This window comes from Lontra canadensis, unplaced genomic scaffold (genome assembly GCF_010015895.1).
Source record: "Lontra canadensis isolate GAN:19392208 unplaced genomic scaffold, GSC_riverotter_1.0 scaffold9, whole genome shotgun sequence".
Taxonomy (NCBI): Eukaryota; Metazoa; Chordata; class Mammalia; order Carnivora; family Mustelidae; genus Lontra; species Lontra canadensis.
In genome coordinates, this window is record NW_022631003.1 from 19,323,719 (window position 1) to 19,341,580 (window position 17,862).

General features: G+C 36.4%; 1 protein-coding gene across 1 annotated transcript in view; it reads right to left on the reverse strand.

Moving 5' to 3' along the window:
• Nucleotides 1-17,862, reverse strand: part of LRP6 (LDL receptor related protein 6) — a 165,983-nt gene that overhangs the window by 30,877 nt on the left and 117,244 nt on the right. The window contains exons 12-15 of the mRNA XM_032855008.1: nt 17,421-17,747; nt 10,066-10,268; nt 7,733-7,944; nt 6,490-6,680 (exon numbers count right to left, since the gene is read on the reverse strand). Of these exons, the coding sequence (XP_032710899.1) occupies nt 6,490-6,680; nt 7,733-7,944; nt 10,066-10,268; nt 17,421-17,747 (933 nt within the window). The remainder of the gene's footprint in view (nt 1-6,489; nt 6,681-7,732; nt 7,945-10,065; nt 10,269-17,420; nt 17,748-17,862) is intronic.

Consider the following 17,862-nt stretch of genomic DNA (forward strand, 5'->3'; position numbering starts at 1 on the left):
ACTTGTGATATCTGTCTGTCAAATAAATAAATAAAATCTTAAAAAAAAAAAAAAAAGAAAAAAAGAAAAAGGATGGATTGTTCAATGCACCTATTCTGTAGGTACTGAAACAATATTAATATTAGACAAGATTAACTTGAGGAAAAAGAGCTATAGAAAGAAACACGCTAATGGTAATATTTTCGTAGCCATAAATAATAAGTATGAACTTAAAAATTATGAGGGATGCCTGGGTGGCTCAGTCATTAAGCGTCTGCCTTCAGCTCAGCTCATGATCCCAGAGTCCGGCTCCCTGCTCAGTGGGAAAACTGCTTCTGCCTCTCCCACTCTCTGCTGCTTGTGTTCCCACTCTCTCACTCTCTCTCTCTCTCTCTCCATCAAATAAATAAAATAGTTTTTAAAAATATCATATAACTATCTTGGGAGGATGGGAGGAGAGTTCATATGAGTATTTTGGGGCTATATAGTTTAAGACAACAAAATATTTATTTTCCATCAAGGGAAGTCAACTTGTGATGTCTTAAATTGAAAAATCAAGAAATAGCTGTTTTAAGCAAGTTATTTTAAAAATAACAAAGCAGATGTCTCAGCATGGGAATTGAGAGTAGTAGGTAGGACAGAAGACTTGTTTCTTGTTATAAACTAAGTAGAAGCATTTGATTTTCACAAATATTTACATGTATCACTTCAATGAAAATTAAAATTAAACCTAAAATAATAAGAGTAAATAAAAAAGATTAGTTGGTGGTAGTGTGAGGATGGCTTCAAGTGGTCCTAGAGAAAAAAGAGCTGTCAACAGTATCACTGCAAGATCCCAAACATAAGGACCTGATCTATTTTAATGGCAGTTTTAAGTAAAACTCTGGAGACAACAATGAAAAGACATGTTCATTTATTCAATAAACTACGCATGTACTAAATACAATCCGATGTAAAAGGCTACGTGGGAGGCTAGAAATATATAGTAGAAAGAGATTCCATGACAAAAAGTGTTTGATTGTTTGTGAATATATAAGGAAGGGTAAAAAAAAACCAACTATCAACATTATACTAACCTTTTTCAGAAAAGAAAAAAAGAGGAAACAATTATTTTCATGAGGCCAATGTAACCTTGATGGCAAAATGCCAATAAGTACATTTTAAGAAAGAAAAATTATAAGATACTCATCCTCCTGAACACAAACATTTAAACAAAATCCAGCAATACATAAAAAGGAAAATGTAGCATTTTCTACAATGCAAATTAGGAACAGAAGGGAACCTCCTTAATCTGATAAAAATGTCATCTATAGAAAAACCTTAGTAGATAATACCTAATCACGAAGTACTGAGTGCTTTCCCCCAAATTAAGAAAAACAAAAATAAAACAAAACCAAAAAACCCAAGATTCTACTTTTCTATTCAACATTGTATTGGAGGTCCTAGCCAGAACAATAACGCAATGAGGAAAAAGAAACTTTCATTAATTTGTAGATAAATGGTTCTATGATGTTCAAATCTTGAAATCAGATAACTGGATTTAGCAAGGTCCCTGGGAATGAGCTCATGATAACAGAATGAGAGAAAAAAAGTAACTATTTTTTATTCCTGCCACAGTCAGAAAATGAAATATTAAATATTTAGAATACTCTTTACCACTAACATTCAAAAGCCTCAAATACCAAGGAATAACTCTAATGAAAAATGGGAAAGACCTCCATACAGAAAACTATAAAACACTGAGGCAAATTCAAGTTCTAAATAAATGGAGGTATATACCATGTTAATGATTTGGAAGACTAATATTATAAAAAATAGTAATTCTCTCTAAATTGACCTATAAATTTCCATCATGGGTCTCTTGACCAACTGTCCAGTGAAAGTGATGAAACCAGTCAAAATTCTACTAGGTTTGGAATTTTTTGGTGGAAACTCAGAGGCAGATTCTAGAATGTAAATGGAAATACAAAGGGTCAACAAATAGCTATCTTGAAGAAATATTAAAGACGAACACTGACAGATAAATTTGTTATAACATTATAAACAATTAAGATAATAAAATATCACATAAGACAAAGTGACCGAAGGAACATTAGATTCCAAAAACAAACTCATACAAATATAGTCACTTCATTTATAACAAAGATGATGTTGTTAGAGAACAGTGGAGAAAGAATTATCTTCTCAAAAACTGATGTTCAATCAAATAGTAATATGGGGAAAAAATTTTTTTTAACCCCTACCTCACAACATACACACAAAAAAGTTCCAAATGGATCATACATCTCAATGAGAAAAGTTAAACAAGTTTTAGGGGAAAAAAAAAAAACCATAACAGAATATCTTTGTGACTTTGCAGTAGGCAAAGATTTCTTAAATAGAACATAAAAGGTACTAATCTTAAAGGGAAAAATTAGTAAACTGTACTGCACTAAAATTAAGAATATTTTTCATCTAAAGATACCACTGGGAGAATGAAAAGGTAAATCACAAACTGGAAGAAGATTTATGCAATATCTATCCTTCTCTACAGAGGAAAGTGTAAAGGTATACTAAAAATTATCAAACAAGACCTAAAAAAATGGAGGGATATGCCACAGTCATGAATGAAAGACTGAATTACTTAAACATACCAATTCTCCTCCAATATATATGTAACTTGATAATGGATTAACAGTCTGATAAAGAATTTTTAAAAATCAGTAGTAGAAAAATGGGCAATATAGCAATTCATGGAAGAAATAAGAATGACTAATAAATTAATATCAAACAGGGAAATGCAAATTTTATTAATGAGATATACTTTTAAACTATTGGACTGGTAAAAATTTAGAAGTCTAACAATACCAAATACGAGAGGGACAACTCATATACTTCTGGTGGGGGTTTTAAATTGATATAATCACTGAACAGCAGCCTGGATGTATCTGCTCAATGTGAATGTATACATAGCGCATTACAGAGCAATACTACTACAAGGTTTAGGCCACAGAGAAATGTTCAAATAATTGCATAAGAATACTCATTAAAACACTTTCCAAAATGCTGGGAATAGCAGTTTAGATAGACAGAATAAAGTGTAGAATGATTCATACAATGAAGTACTATTTAGTGATGAAAATAAGTGAATAGAATTGTAGATCAACAGGGATTATCTTAAAACTATATCTGAAAAATGCAAGCTACAAAGGGATACATGGGAATATTATATTAAGTTTAAAAACAAAAAAAAGTTTAAATACTTATGTGTGTAGGTATGGTAAAAAACACACAGAGAACAAAATATGCATGGCCATGAAAAACATCAAAAGTTACCTCAAGGAAAAGAGGGAGGAGAAAAGAACTGGGAAGGGATATGTAAGGGCTTCAAAATTCTAATGTTTCATCTCAAGTAAGAGAAGGAGGAAGGGAAGCAAAGATGGCCCCAAACTCTAGATTTAACAAAGCTGGATGGCAGGAACTTTATAATTTCTGTATGTTGGAACCAGTTCATAATTAAGGGTGGGAAAAAAATGCACTAAAAAAAAATGGAAGTTTGGGGCACCTGGGTGGCTCAGTGGGTTAAGCCTCTGCCTTCAGCTCAGGTCATGATTCCAGGGTGCTGGGATTGAGCCTCGCAGCCTGCTTCCCCCCTCTCCCTCTGCCTATTTGTGAGATCTCTCTCTCTCTCTCTCTCTCTGTCAAATAAATAAATAAATGAATGAATAAAGGAAGTTAAAGTGTTACTAATGATAGTGTTTGGATTTTTTCTTCCTTTTCTTTTCTAAGCTGTTTTTAATGGACATTGCTTTTAAAACCGAAAAATAAGCATCACAAATGAAAAGAGAGGGAAGGAAAGAAGAGGGGAAAAAACCCCACCCTCAAGACTAAAAAGAGTTAAAACACTGACATAAATAACTATTATTCAATTTAGAGGTGACATAAGAGATACAAGTGATCAGATGAGGGAAAGAATATACGGTGTGAGGTATGTGTACACACATGCATAAATGTGTGCATGACCATAATCAGAAAAGGCATAATGGAAGGAGGCACCTGAATCTGAAAAGATAGAGTATTTTCTAGTTTTTAGAAAAATAACAAATGTATTCAAACATAAAAATTCAAATAATACAGAAATAAATACTCTTAACAGATTAGTATGCTAGCCTTCCAGTCCTTTCTCAAGGTGTATTTGTTTGCTTATTCCTCAAGAAACACACAAACATATACACTCGTATGTTTCTTCTTTTTTTTTTTTTTATTAACATATAATGTATTATTAGCCCCACGGGTACAGGTCTGTGAATCGCCAGGTTACATACTTCATAGCACATACCTTCCCCAATGTCCATAACCCCACCACCCTCTCCTACCCCCTCATGAAGATATTTGCAAACAACATATCAGATAAAGGGCCAGTATCCAAAATCTATAAAGAACTTATCAAACTCAATACCCAAAGAACAAATAATCCAGTCAAGAAATGGGCAGAAAATATGAACAGACATTTCTGCAAAGAAGACATCCAGATGGCCAACAGACACATGAAAAAGTGCTCCATATCACTCGGCATCAGGGAAATACAAATTAAAATCACAATGAGATACCACCTCACGCCAGTCAGAATGGCTAAAATTAACAAGTCAGGAAATGACAAATGCTGGTGAGGATGTGGAGGAAGGGGAACCCTCCTATACTGTTGGTGGGAATGCAAGCTGCTGCAACCACTCTGGAAAACAGCATGAAGGTTCCTCAAAAAGTTGAAAATAGAGCTACCCTACAACCCGACAATTGCACTACTGGGTATTTACCCTAAAGATACAAACGTAGTGATCCGAAGGGGCACGTGCACCCGAATGTTTATAGCAGCAATGTCCACAATAGCCAAACTGTGGAAAGAACCTAGATGTCCATCAACAGAAGAATGGACAAAGAAGATGTGGTGTGTATATATACATTATGGAATACTATGCAGCCATCAAAAGAAATGAAATCTTGCATTTGCGACGACGTGAATGGAACTAGAGGGTCTTATGCTGAGTGAAATAAGTCAGAGAAAGACTCGTATGTTTCTTAATAGTATGTATACCTATTGGTATGAGTGTACACATACACATGTGTATACACAGTATAAATATTTTTAGAGGGCAAGCTGTCATCAAATATAGTGTGTGTGCAGACATATATAAAGTTAATTTAAATTTTAAACAAAACTTGGGGCACCAGGGTGGTTCTATCAGTTAAGCATCTGTCTTTGGCTCGGGTCATGATCCCAGGGCCCTGGGATGGAGGCCCATATCATCCTGCTCAGGGTAAGTCTGCTTTTCCCTCTCCCTCTGCTACCCGCCCTGCTCCTTCTCTCTCACTCACTCACTCCCTCTCCCAAATAAAATCTTTAATAAATAAATAAATAATTTTAAAACAAAACAATCTTAATAAACACTGTTATGCAACTTAGTTATTAAAAATTATCCTCCTATGTCAGTGCACACAGATCTACCTCATATTTTGGAAAATGATTGTAATATTCTATACACTAGATATACCAGAATGTTTCTCTACAACAGACTATATTATAAATAATGCTCACAGGGACCCTTGTACAAATGGGTATTTCTGTAAAAAACAAAACAAAATAAAACAAACAAAACAAAAAAAACAAAACTACCCACAGGGGAAATCCACTGGCAAATTGCCCTCCGAAAAGATCTTACCAATTCCATTTATACCAAAGTGCATGAGAGCATGCCATTCTCTACCATTTTGACCAATGTTGGGTGTAATCAACTTTAACATATTTTTGCCATTCTGATAGACATAAATAATGTATTATTTTAATTTCATTTACCTGATCACTAGTGAGGCCACATAGAGTTATTTGGACATCAGAAATTGGGGGGGAGGTGAAGTTAACTATGATTTAGACAGAGGTGTGAAGACAATAAAAAAGTAAAAGTACATGTGAAGAACCAAAAAATGATTTAATTTGGTTACAACACCAGCAATGGTAAGATTATTTGAGTCTGACGATGGGTTTGTGAAAGGCGAATACCAACTTAAGTATACAACTAGACTTTTTCTTCAGGTTATGAAACTATCCTGAAGACTTTTTTAGTAGTAGTGACATGATTAGAAACCATGCTTCAGAAAATTTAGGAACAGTGTATAAACTTTCAAGGGGGGAAAATCAGCAGGGAGGAGATTTCATTGGCTAGACCCTAGGCCAGAGAAGATAAGAACATAAACTAAAGCATAAAAATTAGGAAGGGAGAAGTGATGCATTAGAAATATATTATTTACAGAGCCCAAATCAAGAAAATTAGGAAATTATTAGATAACAGAGGAACTAATCGTGTTGACAGTTGAAGAAAAAGTACTTCCCAACCAACATGATGCTAACTACCCCTTAGTAAATAGAACTGTAAAGAAATGTGCATAAAATGAATAGAATGGAAGAAAAATACATGTTCTATTAACGAATCACCTCAATAACTCAAATTAAAATAAGGAAAAACACTTCTTGGGTACCTGAGAGATCACTGCTTTCAATGCGCCGGAGATCTGAATCTGCCCAAAAGAGCTTGCCCAATCTGCTATCAAGGGCTAATGCAATTGGTTTACTTAAGCCACTGAAAAAGAGGACCTCCCGTTCTGTTCCATCCAAAGCAGCCCGTTCAATTTTGGGAGACCTTTCCTGAAGATTGGTAAAATACATATACCTGAAGAGAGAAGGAAACAGTAAGGTCAGCAAAGAAACCTACAAAATGAGAACATTCTTAAGATAAAAGGAGAATATTTTTAAATCTTATTTTTAAAAGTTTTAAAATATATATTTTTAAGGCCATGGGATACTTTAATTACTTTCAATAATAGTAACACAGGGTACATAGAAGTTCTTAGGGAGCTAATTTTCACGGATTAAAATGTAGTGATAGAGGTGCCTGGCTTGTTCAGGGGGTAGATAACTCTTGATCCCATGGTTTTGAGTTCAAGCCCCATGTTGGATATAAAGATTCTTAAAAATAAATTCTTAAGATTCTTAAAAATAAAATGAAGTGACAGACACAGGCATATTTATGCTTTTGGAATATTACAATATATAAATAAAATAAATAAAGGAACAGTTAACCAGGAAGACCTGAACACCAAATTTTAAATTCCTTCTCCAATTAGTCTATTTCATAACTAAGTCACACATGAATTATTTCTCATATTTTAACTTCTAGAGCTCATCTCTTTCCTCTCTTCTGAAATAAGCTAGTTCCCCTGATGAATTCCTTATTCATCCAGGTGCAAATGAGTCTAAATGTTAAGCTCTGTACTGAATGAAGAAAATGTATTAGTTCTTGTCATAAAGGAACCTAAAGTCTAGTAGAAAATATAACCTGAAAAACAATTGAGTGTAAGGTAGAGGACTAAGAATAACTAGAGAGGCACAGATAGAGGGCTGGATACTTGGGAGAGGGGAAAATCACACCTAGCTGGGGTCAGATAGATCAAGGAAAACTTCGTACAGGATGTTGAGGTTCCAATCGTCCTGAAGGTATGGTTAAAAATTAGAACTATAGCAATAGTGACTAAGGAAAGAAATTCTAGGCAGTAAAATCAGAGAAAGCAAGGATATAAGAAAATTCAGGGGTAGGTGGATGGAGAATATTGAGTTTTTCACTGGAGCACAGAATACTGAACAGTAAAGAACACATGAGCTGAAAAGGAAGGTTGATGAGGGTTTCAGGTGCCAAGATATCTGAATGCAACTTCAGTAACATACCCCTTCTCCGGGTTCACCACAATGGCTCGAGGTCTGTCTTGCTCGCCTTTTAGTACCACTCCAATTGATCTCCCATCTAATCTTGTTACATTAATGACATTGGTGGCCTCACAAGTCCAGTAAATGTAGCGGCTATAAATGTCAATGCTGAGGTCATAGGGTTGTATTTCTAGGTTCTGATTTGGAACTGAGCTCACAACCACAGTAAAGCCCTGGGGAAAGAAAAACACATACACACAGAAAATTAGACTCCAAGCCAAAGAGCCCTGAGGTGATCACTCACAATGCTTACACATAAGTGGTTACAAACTGGAGAAGGAATGCTCAAGTCTCACCAGACATTCCTTACTAATACATTTTTTTATGGATAATGTGCCTCCTTATTACCATGCATTTCAAATGTTCCCTTTGGTTATTATGATCTGGTGCAGAGGAGAGAGCGGAGGCCACATTAATTGCTCTAGGAACCTGATAGTGCATTGATTAGAGTGAGGAGGTGGCAGATGTCTCAGCTAGAACCACTCCTCAGAAATACCACTAAAGCAGTGCTTCTTAACTCGGGGCACTTGGCATGGTATGGAGACATTTTGGACTGCTACCCCTATGGAGATGTAACTGGCATCTAGTGGATAGAGGTCAGGGATGCTGCTAAACAGCTTACAATGTACAGATCATCCCTCCACAACAAAGACTTATACAGCCTAAAAAATGTCAACAGTGCTGAAGGGGAGAAATTGCTCACAGAGACAATAGCAATTAGGGCTACAAACCACACCTACCAGTCATGTCTTTCTCCAATCCTCAAACCACCGAAAAAAAATTTTTTTAACAAAGTAGTCAGAGAGGTTCAGTTCATCTGTTCTACCCAAATAAATGATATTTCTTTCACTTGGCAACTCTGAGGTAACATATTCCTTAATGAAGTTATCTCATTTATCTTCTGTCCTCGGCTGTATAATAACAGCTATAATATAATTTCTATCTACTACTTAGCCTGTTAGCCCTGGCCTATATAGTATAAGGTGCATCTGTAATACACCCCTATAACTGTACCCCCTCAACGACCCCTCAACAGCCCCTAAATACATTATCTCCTTGCTATTTTTTCTGAAATTGTAAGACATATCAAAAATTAGTAACCCAATTTCCCCAAAGGTTGATACACTCAAAATCCATCATCGCTGCTATAAGGAAGACAAATAATTATTTATGGCAATCCCAGTTTAAAACTGCTTAGCCACAGGAAGTCATGTAGTATGGATAACAGCATGCAAACTGTGACTGGTGTGTAAGCACAGACAAGATTTGTTAATAGTATTTTCATCCCCATCCAATAGTCACCAAATAACAGCCCCTCCATATCATTAGGTTAGTGATAACATATCCTAGATGTTTTTAATTTTACTGATAAGTTTCCTATCCTCTGAACCTTTTAAAAATAGTTAATAATAATAGAACTGTTATTTACTGAGTCCCTACCTACTATGTAACAGATAGTGGGCTATGAGCTTTGCATAGTTTTCAGCTAAAAAGTTCATAAAAGGGGTTCCTGGGTAACTCAGTCGGTTAAGCAGCCTCCTCTTGCTTTCAGTTCAGGTCAAGTTCATGGCCAGTTCCATACTCATCAGGGAGTCTGCCTGAGGATTCTCTCTCTCAAATAAATAAATCAATCTTTAAAAAAGAAGTTCATAAGAATCCTAGTGAGTGACAGAGCTGAGATCAAAATCAAGGTCTATTTGATTTAAAAGCTTCTAACATTCCATGTAAATGGAACCATAATGGAAAAAACTACAAAAACAGGTATGAGTGGCAGCGACAAAGTCATTCCCAGCATATGAGCATTAATTTTCCTTGTATAATTTTTTTTAAATTTACTTATTTGAGAGAGAGAGAGTGAGAAAGAGCATGAGAGGGGAGAAGGTCAGGGGGAGAAGGTCAGAGGGAGAAGCTGACTCCCCACAGAGTTGGGAGCCCAATGTGGGACTCAATCACGGAACTCCGGGATCATGACCTGAGCCGGAGGAAGTCGACTACCCAATGAGCCACCCAGGCACCCTCCTTGTACAATTTTTAGTCCAATGGGATCATCAATTGTTTATTCAAAGATCATTAGGAGGGAAAAAAGCTGCTAGGTCCAGAATTTGAGTTTCCCTCTCTCTCTCTTCTCCCATCTTTCCCTCACTCTCTCTCACAGACAAACACACACACACACACACACACACACACACACACACACACATTCTTTCTCTCTCAAGAATTAAGTAAAACAGGATGGTTGGTTACTCAAACTACCAGGAAAAAAAAAACAGATTTTTAACTGAGCCCTGAATTACCTGGCTGCCATCTTCTTGTGCTTTTCGGATCATGTTTTGTCGTGAGTCAATCCAATAGAGCTGCTTGTCCAGTGGGTCATAGTCTATGGCCCGGACATTGCGAAGGCTGTGGATAGGAAGGATGATGTCAGGGCTCTGCTGCTCATCAATCACCATGCGGTTGATAGCACTCTTTTGACTGAAGAGCAGGAAAGTAGTTGGAGCTTAAAGAAGGACAAGAGCAAATGTGAAACACAATTACTCTAAGTCTTGTATCACCCAAGTGTTTGATCAACTTGTTGCCTGTATTTCATACAAAACAAACACAGATGCTAAGGAAGTAGGGCTGAGAATAAAACCCTTTGGAATGTTCCCAGAAACTCTCCTCAAGGTGACACTAATCAGCACTATGCTACCAAACCAGTTATGAATTTACTCAGTGACATGCTGCTAGCCTATTTTGTTCCATCTTGTCCACAGTGGTATAAAAGGAGACTCAATTTCAAGAAGCATTTGATAATGATATCAAAATTCTCCTTGTCCACCAAATGAATAATCCTACTCTTCCATAACCTATTCTTGTGGGTTGCAGGAACCATAGCTTCCATAGGTCAAAGCAAAAGCTTCACGACTGGTTTTAGTCTCAGCTGTCTTACTATCTAGTCACTTAATCGTAAGTAAGTCACTGAACCTCTTTAGGTCAAAGTTTGTTCAACTCTAAAATAAGGTTATAACGATCTCATCCTGCTCATTAAATTGCTCTAAGAATTTTACAACATATATAAAGATACTTTAAAAATTGTAATGCATTATGTCAATTATACCTCAATGAAAAATTATATAAATGTAGAGTAAAATAACTATTGCTCATTATTATCGAGCAGTAGCAGTAATAAAGTTGGTATTAACAGAAATTAAACAAACCCTCATGGATTGCAGATACAGGTTTTATTTTGCATTGTGTATATATGATAACTGTAAGGAGAGAGAGCCAGTAAAAATCTCTCTCCTCCCATTTCCATCCTTCCTTCTCGTTTTCTCTCACACATACACACACACACAGACATACACAGAACTAGTAAAAACAAATGCGTTATACTCATTAGCTTCGATCCTCATTAGAAAAAAACTTGTATTTATATTTTCACTAAAAAATATTCTGCTCTGATGCTAAGATGATACCCTAAACTTATGAAATGGGGAAATGCAACACAGACTAAATTTCCCTTTCCTGGGGAGTAAGCCACTGATTACTATGTAATTATCTTTAATGCAGGCAAATATCTAGAAAACAACAGCACTTGACAGTGCTACCGACAACTTCAAAGTCTACTAGCATTTTGAACATCTTCATTAAAACATATATAAAAATTTCATAATTATACTCTATTCTCTTGGTATCCAGTCATCACCTGAATCCAGTAGAATTTTGTCCTTCTCATGGATACAAACATAAATGGCCAATCCAGAACTCCTTGCTTTATTTCTTCCTAAACCCCATTCTTCACAACTCCATTATGTGTCGTTCCCTGGTTTACTTTACATTTATACCCAAATGTACGTTTGCTTCAATCCCAAAGAAACTCACTGGTATTCATAAAGAAACTTGGTAATCACAACACTGAAAATTTTTTTTTATTTTATTTTAAGTGAAGCATCATTGACACACAATGTTACATTCACAACATAGAAATCCTGCTTTATATAAGTACTTCACTGGCTTTAAGCCCATACCCAGCTTGGAAGATCCCTTCATTACCTGGAGTTGACTCCATCACATATTGATTTAACAACTTTTAGCAGTTTTAGTAGAACCCATGCCTTAAGTAGTAAGAATACATGTTACAACAGAATAACTATCTTTTTTTTTTTTAAGAATTATTTTTTTGGCAGTATTACTTTCTTGTAAATCAAGAAAAAAAGGGGAGGGGCTCTAAACAGTAAGTTTCTAACAGAATAATCACCACTTACACTAAGACATACAATGAAGCTTAGACTCCAGAGTTTTAGTTGCCAACTTCTCCTGCCTGGAAAACAATTAATCAAATATATATTTGGCTCCTACTGTTTTACTGTTTTTTTGTTTGTTTGTTTTGAGGGGGGTTTGAGTCAAGTTTTAACCTTCAATTAGATTCCATAGTTTGGTGTTCTAGAAATGTAGAATAAGATAAAGCCAAATATGGCTCGAAATAAATGCTTGTTTTTTTTTGTTTTTCAAGATTTTATTTATTTGACAGAGAGAGAGCGTGCATAAGTAGGGGGAGCAGCAGGCAGAGGGAAAGAGAAAAGCAGGCTCCTCGCTGACTGTGTGGCCTGATGCAGGGCTCAATCCCAGGACGCTGGGATCATGACCTGAGCCAAGGGCAGATGGTTAACAGACTGAGCCACCCAGGTCCCCTAAATGCTTGTTTCAAGAAGTCTGTAGATGGCATTAACAACTACAATTAGTTGGCTCAGTATTTCTAAGAGGAAGCTAATGTTCTGACTTACTTCAATGAAGACTTGATTCAGTCATTCAGTGCTTAAAGTAAAAAAGAATATGCAATTTTATAAACCGAAATCCATCTTAATTTATGTAACCTCTAACCCAATTAACTTCTGCAAAATGGTACTTTAAAAATTGTCATCCAGGCGGAGTCTTGCATTCCCACAATGAAGACAGCTACACAAGTTGGAAGATGAGGTGTTACATAGGAGGGAGGTTTTCAGCTCTCTTCTGAAGGTACAATTGTTCACCTGCAGCTTAAAGGGAGGCGACGCTCTTGTATAAGACCTTCATAAACTACAAGGCCAAGTCCATTGCATCTGATGAGCCATTTGTGCACTATGTCAAGGGCACCGAGTATGGACCAACATCCAGTCCACATGTCATTAACCCAGCCATGCCCAAATGGAAACACCTTTCCCTAATTTGCACAAAGGCGCCATAGAGACCTGCCACCTTGGTAATAAACAAGGGATTCCACAATTTGGCTTCCTGTTTCCTCTGTGACTTAATCTCTTTATTCACTGGTCTCCTAGGTGTTCCTCTGATATGCCATTCTCCCTCCTTAGGCCTTCGCATTTGCTATCCCCTTTACTTCATAGGTCTTCTCCCAGATATCCACCTCGCTCATTTCCTTACCTCTCTCAGTTCTTGACATAATGTCACTTTATCAGTAACGATTTTTCTGGTCATCATATTTAATGTTGCAATCCTCCCTCACCCTTTCTTGCTCTTAATATTTCTCCATAACATTTATCTCCCAACCCGTGATACAGTTTTACTTATTTGGTTCAATATCTGTTCCACTAAAATAGAAGCTCCATGAGGGCAGAGATTGATATCTATTTCATCCACTGCTACACTTTCCACTGGCTCAAATGATGCCCAGTACGTAGCAGACATTCAATAAATATTCACTGAAAGAATAAAGGAATAAATGCATAAAGAAATATATATTAGATGACAATAACTATGGAGAGCCCTGTAGCCATAATTCTGAAGGTACAAGAATAAAATTGTTCTAGAGAATTGGGAAGGAAAAGAAACATTTATTTAGGACCTCCAACATATCACTCATCATTCTAGATGTTAATCCTCAAAATTATCACCTCCATTTTCAGGTAAGCAAACTCAGAAATGTTAAGCTTTTCCCCAAAGTCACGTAGCTGTTGAATGGAAGAGCACATGTATTTTTCCAAGTCCTGTACTGCTTCTTCATCCTTTTATTTAACAATAATTTCTTGAATCATTACTATTTACCAAGCACTGTTGTAGGCACCTAAGATATATCGGTGAAAACACAAAACAAAACAAAAAATGCTGCTTCAAGGAGTTTATATTCCAATAGACAGACAAAAACAATTAACATAATAAAGAAGTTACAGTATATAAATATTAGAGTATATAAATTGTATAGGATATAAAAGAGTGGTAAGTGTTACAGAAAAAAGAAAAAGTACAGGTAAAGAACACTGGCAATGCTAGAAAGGATGAAAGGATGATTTGGCTTAAATAAGGTAGACCAGGTCTCACTGTGTAGGTCACAATTAAGCAAAGACTTGGAGGTGAAGTATATCCATGAAAATATTTGCAGGAAAAACATTTCAAAGAGCAAGAAGCAGTACAACAGTCCTAAGGCAAAAGTAACTGGCATATCTGAAAGTAACAATAAGGCTAGTGTGGTTGTCATGAGGAGAACAAGGGAGAAAAGAGAAGAATCTGAGGTTAGAGAAGCAAAAGGGGAGGGATGCAAAGTGTAGGGTATGGAACATGTAGGAACCTGTAGGCTGTTATAAGAAGTGGGTTTTTACTTCGTGTGAAATGGGGAGCCATTGCAAGGCTTTGAGCAGAGAAACAACACAATCTGATTTCACTTTTGAAACACAGGTCAGGGGTGCATGGGTGGCTCAGTTAGTTAAGCGTCTGCCTTCGGCTCAGGTCATGATCCCAGGATCCTGGGATTGAACCCTGCATTGGGCACCTTGTTCAGCAGGTCTCCCTCTCCCTCTGCTCCTCCCCATTGTTTGTTTCCTCACTTTCTCAAATAAATAAATCAAATCTTAAAACAGAAAGAAAGAAAGAAACACAGGTCAAGGAATAAATCACATACAATGCTGGAAAACTTTCTGATGGCAAGTACTTTGTGTTAAAATTCTCTCATAATCTGTCTTGGAATCTAATATATCTCTACACAAACATTAAATAGTACTCATTACAGAAAAAGCACACAACAGAAAGCCTCTTGAAACACTAAAGATCTATCACCAAAAGGTAACCAAAGAGAGACCGATATTAGGGACTCCCAGCACTGATTTCTCATGGCCTTCACTCACCAACTATTATGCACAGATATAAGCAGCTAAAATAATGATCTCAAAAAGTCTTTCCATATTCCCCTTGTCTCCATCCTCCATCAGTCATTACCTCTATTTTCTCCTTTCATTCAAAGTCAAACTTCTTGAAAAAGATACCACCTCCCTTTCCCTTCCTCGTTTCACATTAGACCAACTCTAATCTTTCACCACTACTTCCCTGCAATTACTCTCTTTAGAGTTACTAACAACCACCTTATTCAAAAATCCAGTAGATTAGGATTCACCTAACTCAACCTCTCAGCAGGATTCAACACAGTTCTTTTTGGGAGTAATCCTATTTCTGGTGCCTGCTTTTCCTTCTACCTTTTTGGCTGTGCTTTCTCTCCTCAAAGTTCCTTAGGTTACCAGATCCTTTACTGTCTCTACACCCGGAGTTGGCAAACTATGGCTCATAGATATATCTTGGCCTGCTGCCTGTTTTGGAATAAAGCTTATCAGGATTCAGACATAATTTAGAAATATCTTGATAATGGCTGCTTTCATGTTACAGTGGACAGAGTTGAACAGATGTGACAAACTGTATGATTCACAAAGCCTAAATATTTACTTTCTGGCCCTTTACAGCAAGTTGGCAGACCCCAGCTCTAAACCTTCTCCCCTAAGTAATCTTACCCATTTTAAATACATGCTAGCAATTCCAAAATCTATTATCTCCAACCTCATGTCTCCTTTCTTCTATCCAACTACATATTTAATGTATCTATTTCAATGTCCCATAGGAAAATCAATACAAACATGCCAAAAACTGAACTTTTTAATGAGTCTTCCTGTCTAGTCTTCTCATCTCCTATCGACTTAACTATTCAAACCAAAAATCTAAGTCATCCTTGCTCCCTCCACCTAATCCATTTACAAGTTCTGTTCACTCTAGCTTCAGAACAGACCTTTAATCTGCAGCTTCTCTCCATCACCACCGTTACCATCCCAAGCAAATCAACCTGATTACCACACCAGTCTAGTTCACTTCCCAGCTACCATGCCTTTTCTCTTCAAATACAATTAAATCATGTTGTATCTTAATTTTCACAACAACCTTACACAGTAGTTATTATTATTTCCATTTACAAATGGGAAATTTAAGGCTTAAAAAATTCATGGCTTGGGGCACTTGGGTGGCTCAGTTGGTTAAGTATCTGCCTTCAGCTCAGGGTCCTGGGGTGGAGCCCTGCCTCAGGCTCCTGCTCAGCGGGGAGTCTGCTTCTCTCTGCCCAGCCCTAACACTGCACACATAAAAAAAATTTATGTGACTTGCTTTAGTAGAACACAAAACTAATATGTGGCAAAGACTCCAAATCACTGAACTATAAATTTATAGTCTTCCTTTTTCACAACCGAAGCCTTGTGTCAGAACACACTAAATCCTTTCCTATGTGACTTCTTATACTTCCAGGCACAAAATAATTTCAATAGTTAATTGAATAGTTAATAGTTATTTTATATCATGCTATTATTTGTTACTTTATCTACTGTAATTATATGTTATATTTAAATGTTTATATATTTATATGATATATATTTTTACTTTGTTATGTGTAATGTTTTCTGTATCATATATTTATTATATGTTGTTATATATTACTAATTGAATAATTAATAGTTAATCTAATATCCTATAGCAGTTCTGTTACCACTTACCCTAGAGTGAACCATTTCCTACAATTTTCCGCCATGAATTTACTCTTTCTGATTGAATTCTCTATTTCTTTATCATATCTACCCCTTACTTCTTGTCTATCCATCAAGACATGGGCATTCACATATACTTGAGTCAGAAACCAGGTTTCCCTAAGCCAAAAATGTTTATTACACACTGTGTTTTGCTATTATTAGCAAAGTGTATGTGTGTGATTATGTGTGTTTAATATGTAATATGTAATATTATTGCTAATGTTTATATATCAGAAGATATTGCAGTCAAAAAAAAATCTGGATTCATGACTGGATGAGGAGATCTGGTCATCTGGTCATCAACTGGAATTGAACACCGAATACATTCACAGCATGTGCTAATTCCCCATATATTTACATCTGTTTCATACCAGGCTAAATTTATTCATATGCATTTTCCACTTGGACTCTTACACACTTAAATTTTTTACCTTTAGTCTATTCTATGAACTTCAAAAGACAAGGAGGTTGTATTTTGAAGATTCTCCTTGTTGTACTGTTTTTATTGCTCTTCCTTTATAAAAATGAATGAATATAAATTATGTAGAGTAATCCATGTGTGACTGTCTTTCTCAATGAAGCTATGCAATTGTGCACTAAATATTTAATGCTCAAAAGTAAAGACTCAATTTTTCTCTATGAATTTTTCCACAACAGCAATTAGATATCCTCAAATAGTAAGTTACAAAAACTTACATTTTTCCATCTTTAGTCTTTCTCTTTTGTTAAACAATAAACTCTGGACTTCAACAGCTTTTTACTCTAGAAAGAACATGAACTACACAGTGTTTTCAAAATCCTGCTTTCTCCTTGAATTCTAGTTTGCTTTACGGGGAAACACAGCTTACCACTACAAGTCCTATTGTCAGCGTTGAGAGAGTAGTGGGCAGGGCATCCACAAACAAAACCTCCAACTGGCACAGCCAAGCAGAGGTGGGAGCAGTGCCCATTGCTGGAAGCACACTCGTTCCACCCTGCTTGCCGAGAGGAGTGAAAGACGAGGATGTCCATCACATAATCCAAATGGCCCTGAATGATGGTGCGGTTTTGGCCACTGGTTTTGTTGGCACGTTCAATGCTGCGTCGGCTCCAGTCCGTCCAGTAGATGTAATCTTGGTACTGAGTTAAGCCAAAAGGATGAGGCAAGTCATCTGCTATAACCTCACGGTTGAGTCCTATTTTCAGAAAGGCAGCAGAGAGGGGAGAAGCAGAGGTATGAAACGTGAGAGTGTAAGTCTTATTGATCAAAAAAAAAAAAGACTGTAACATATAAAATATAACATTTGTAAG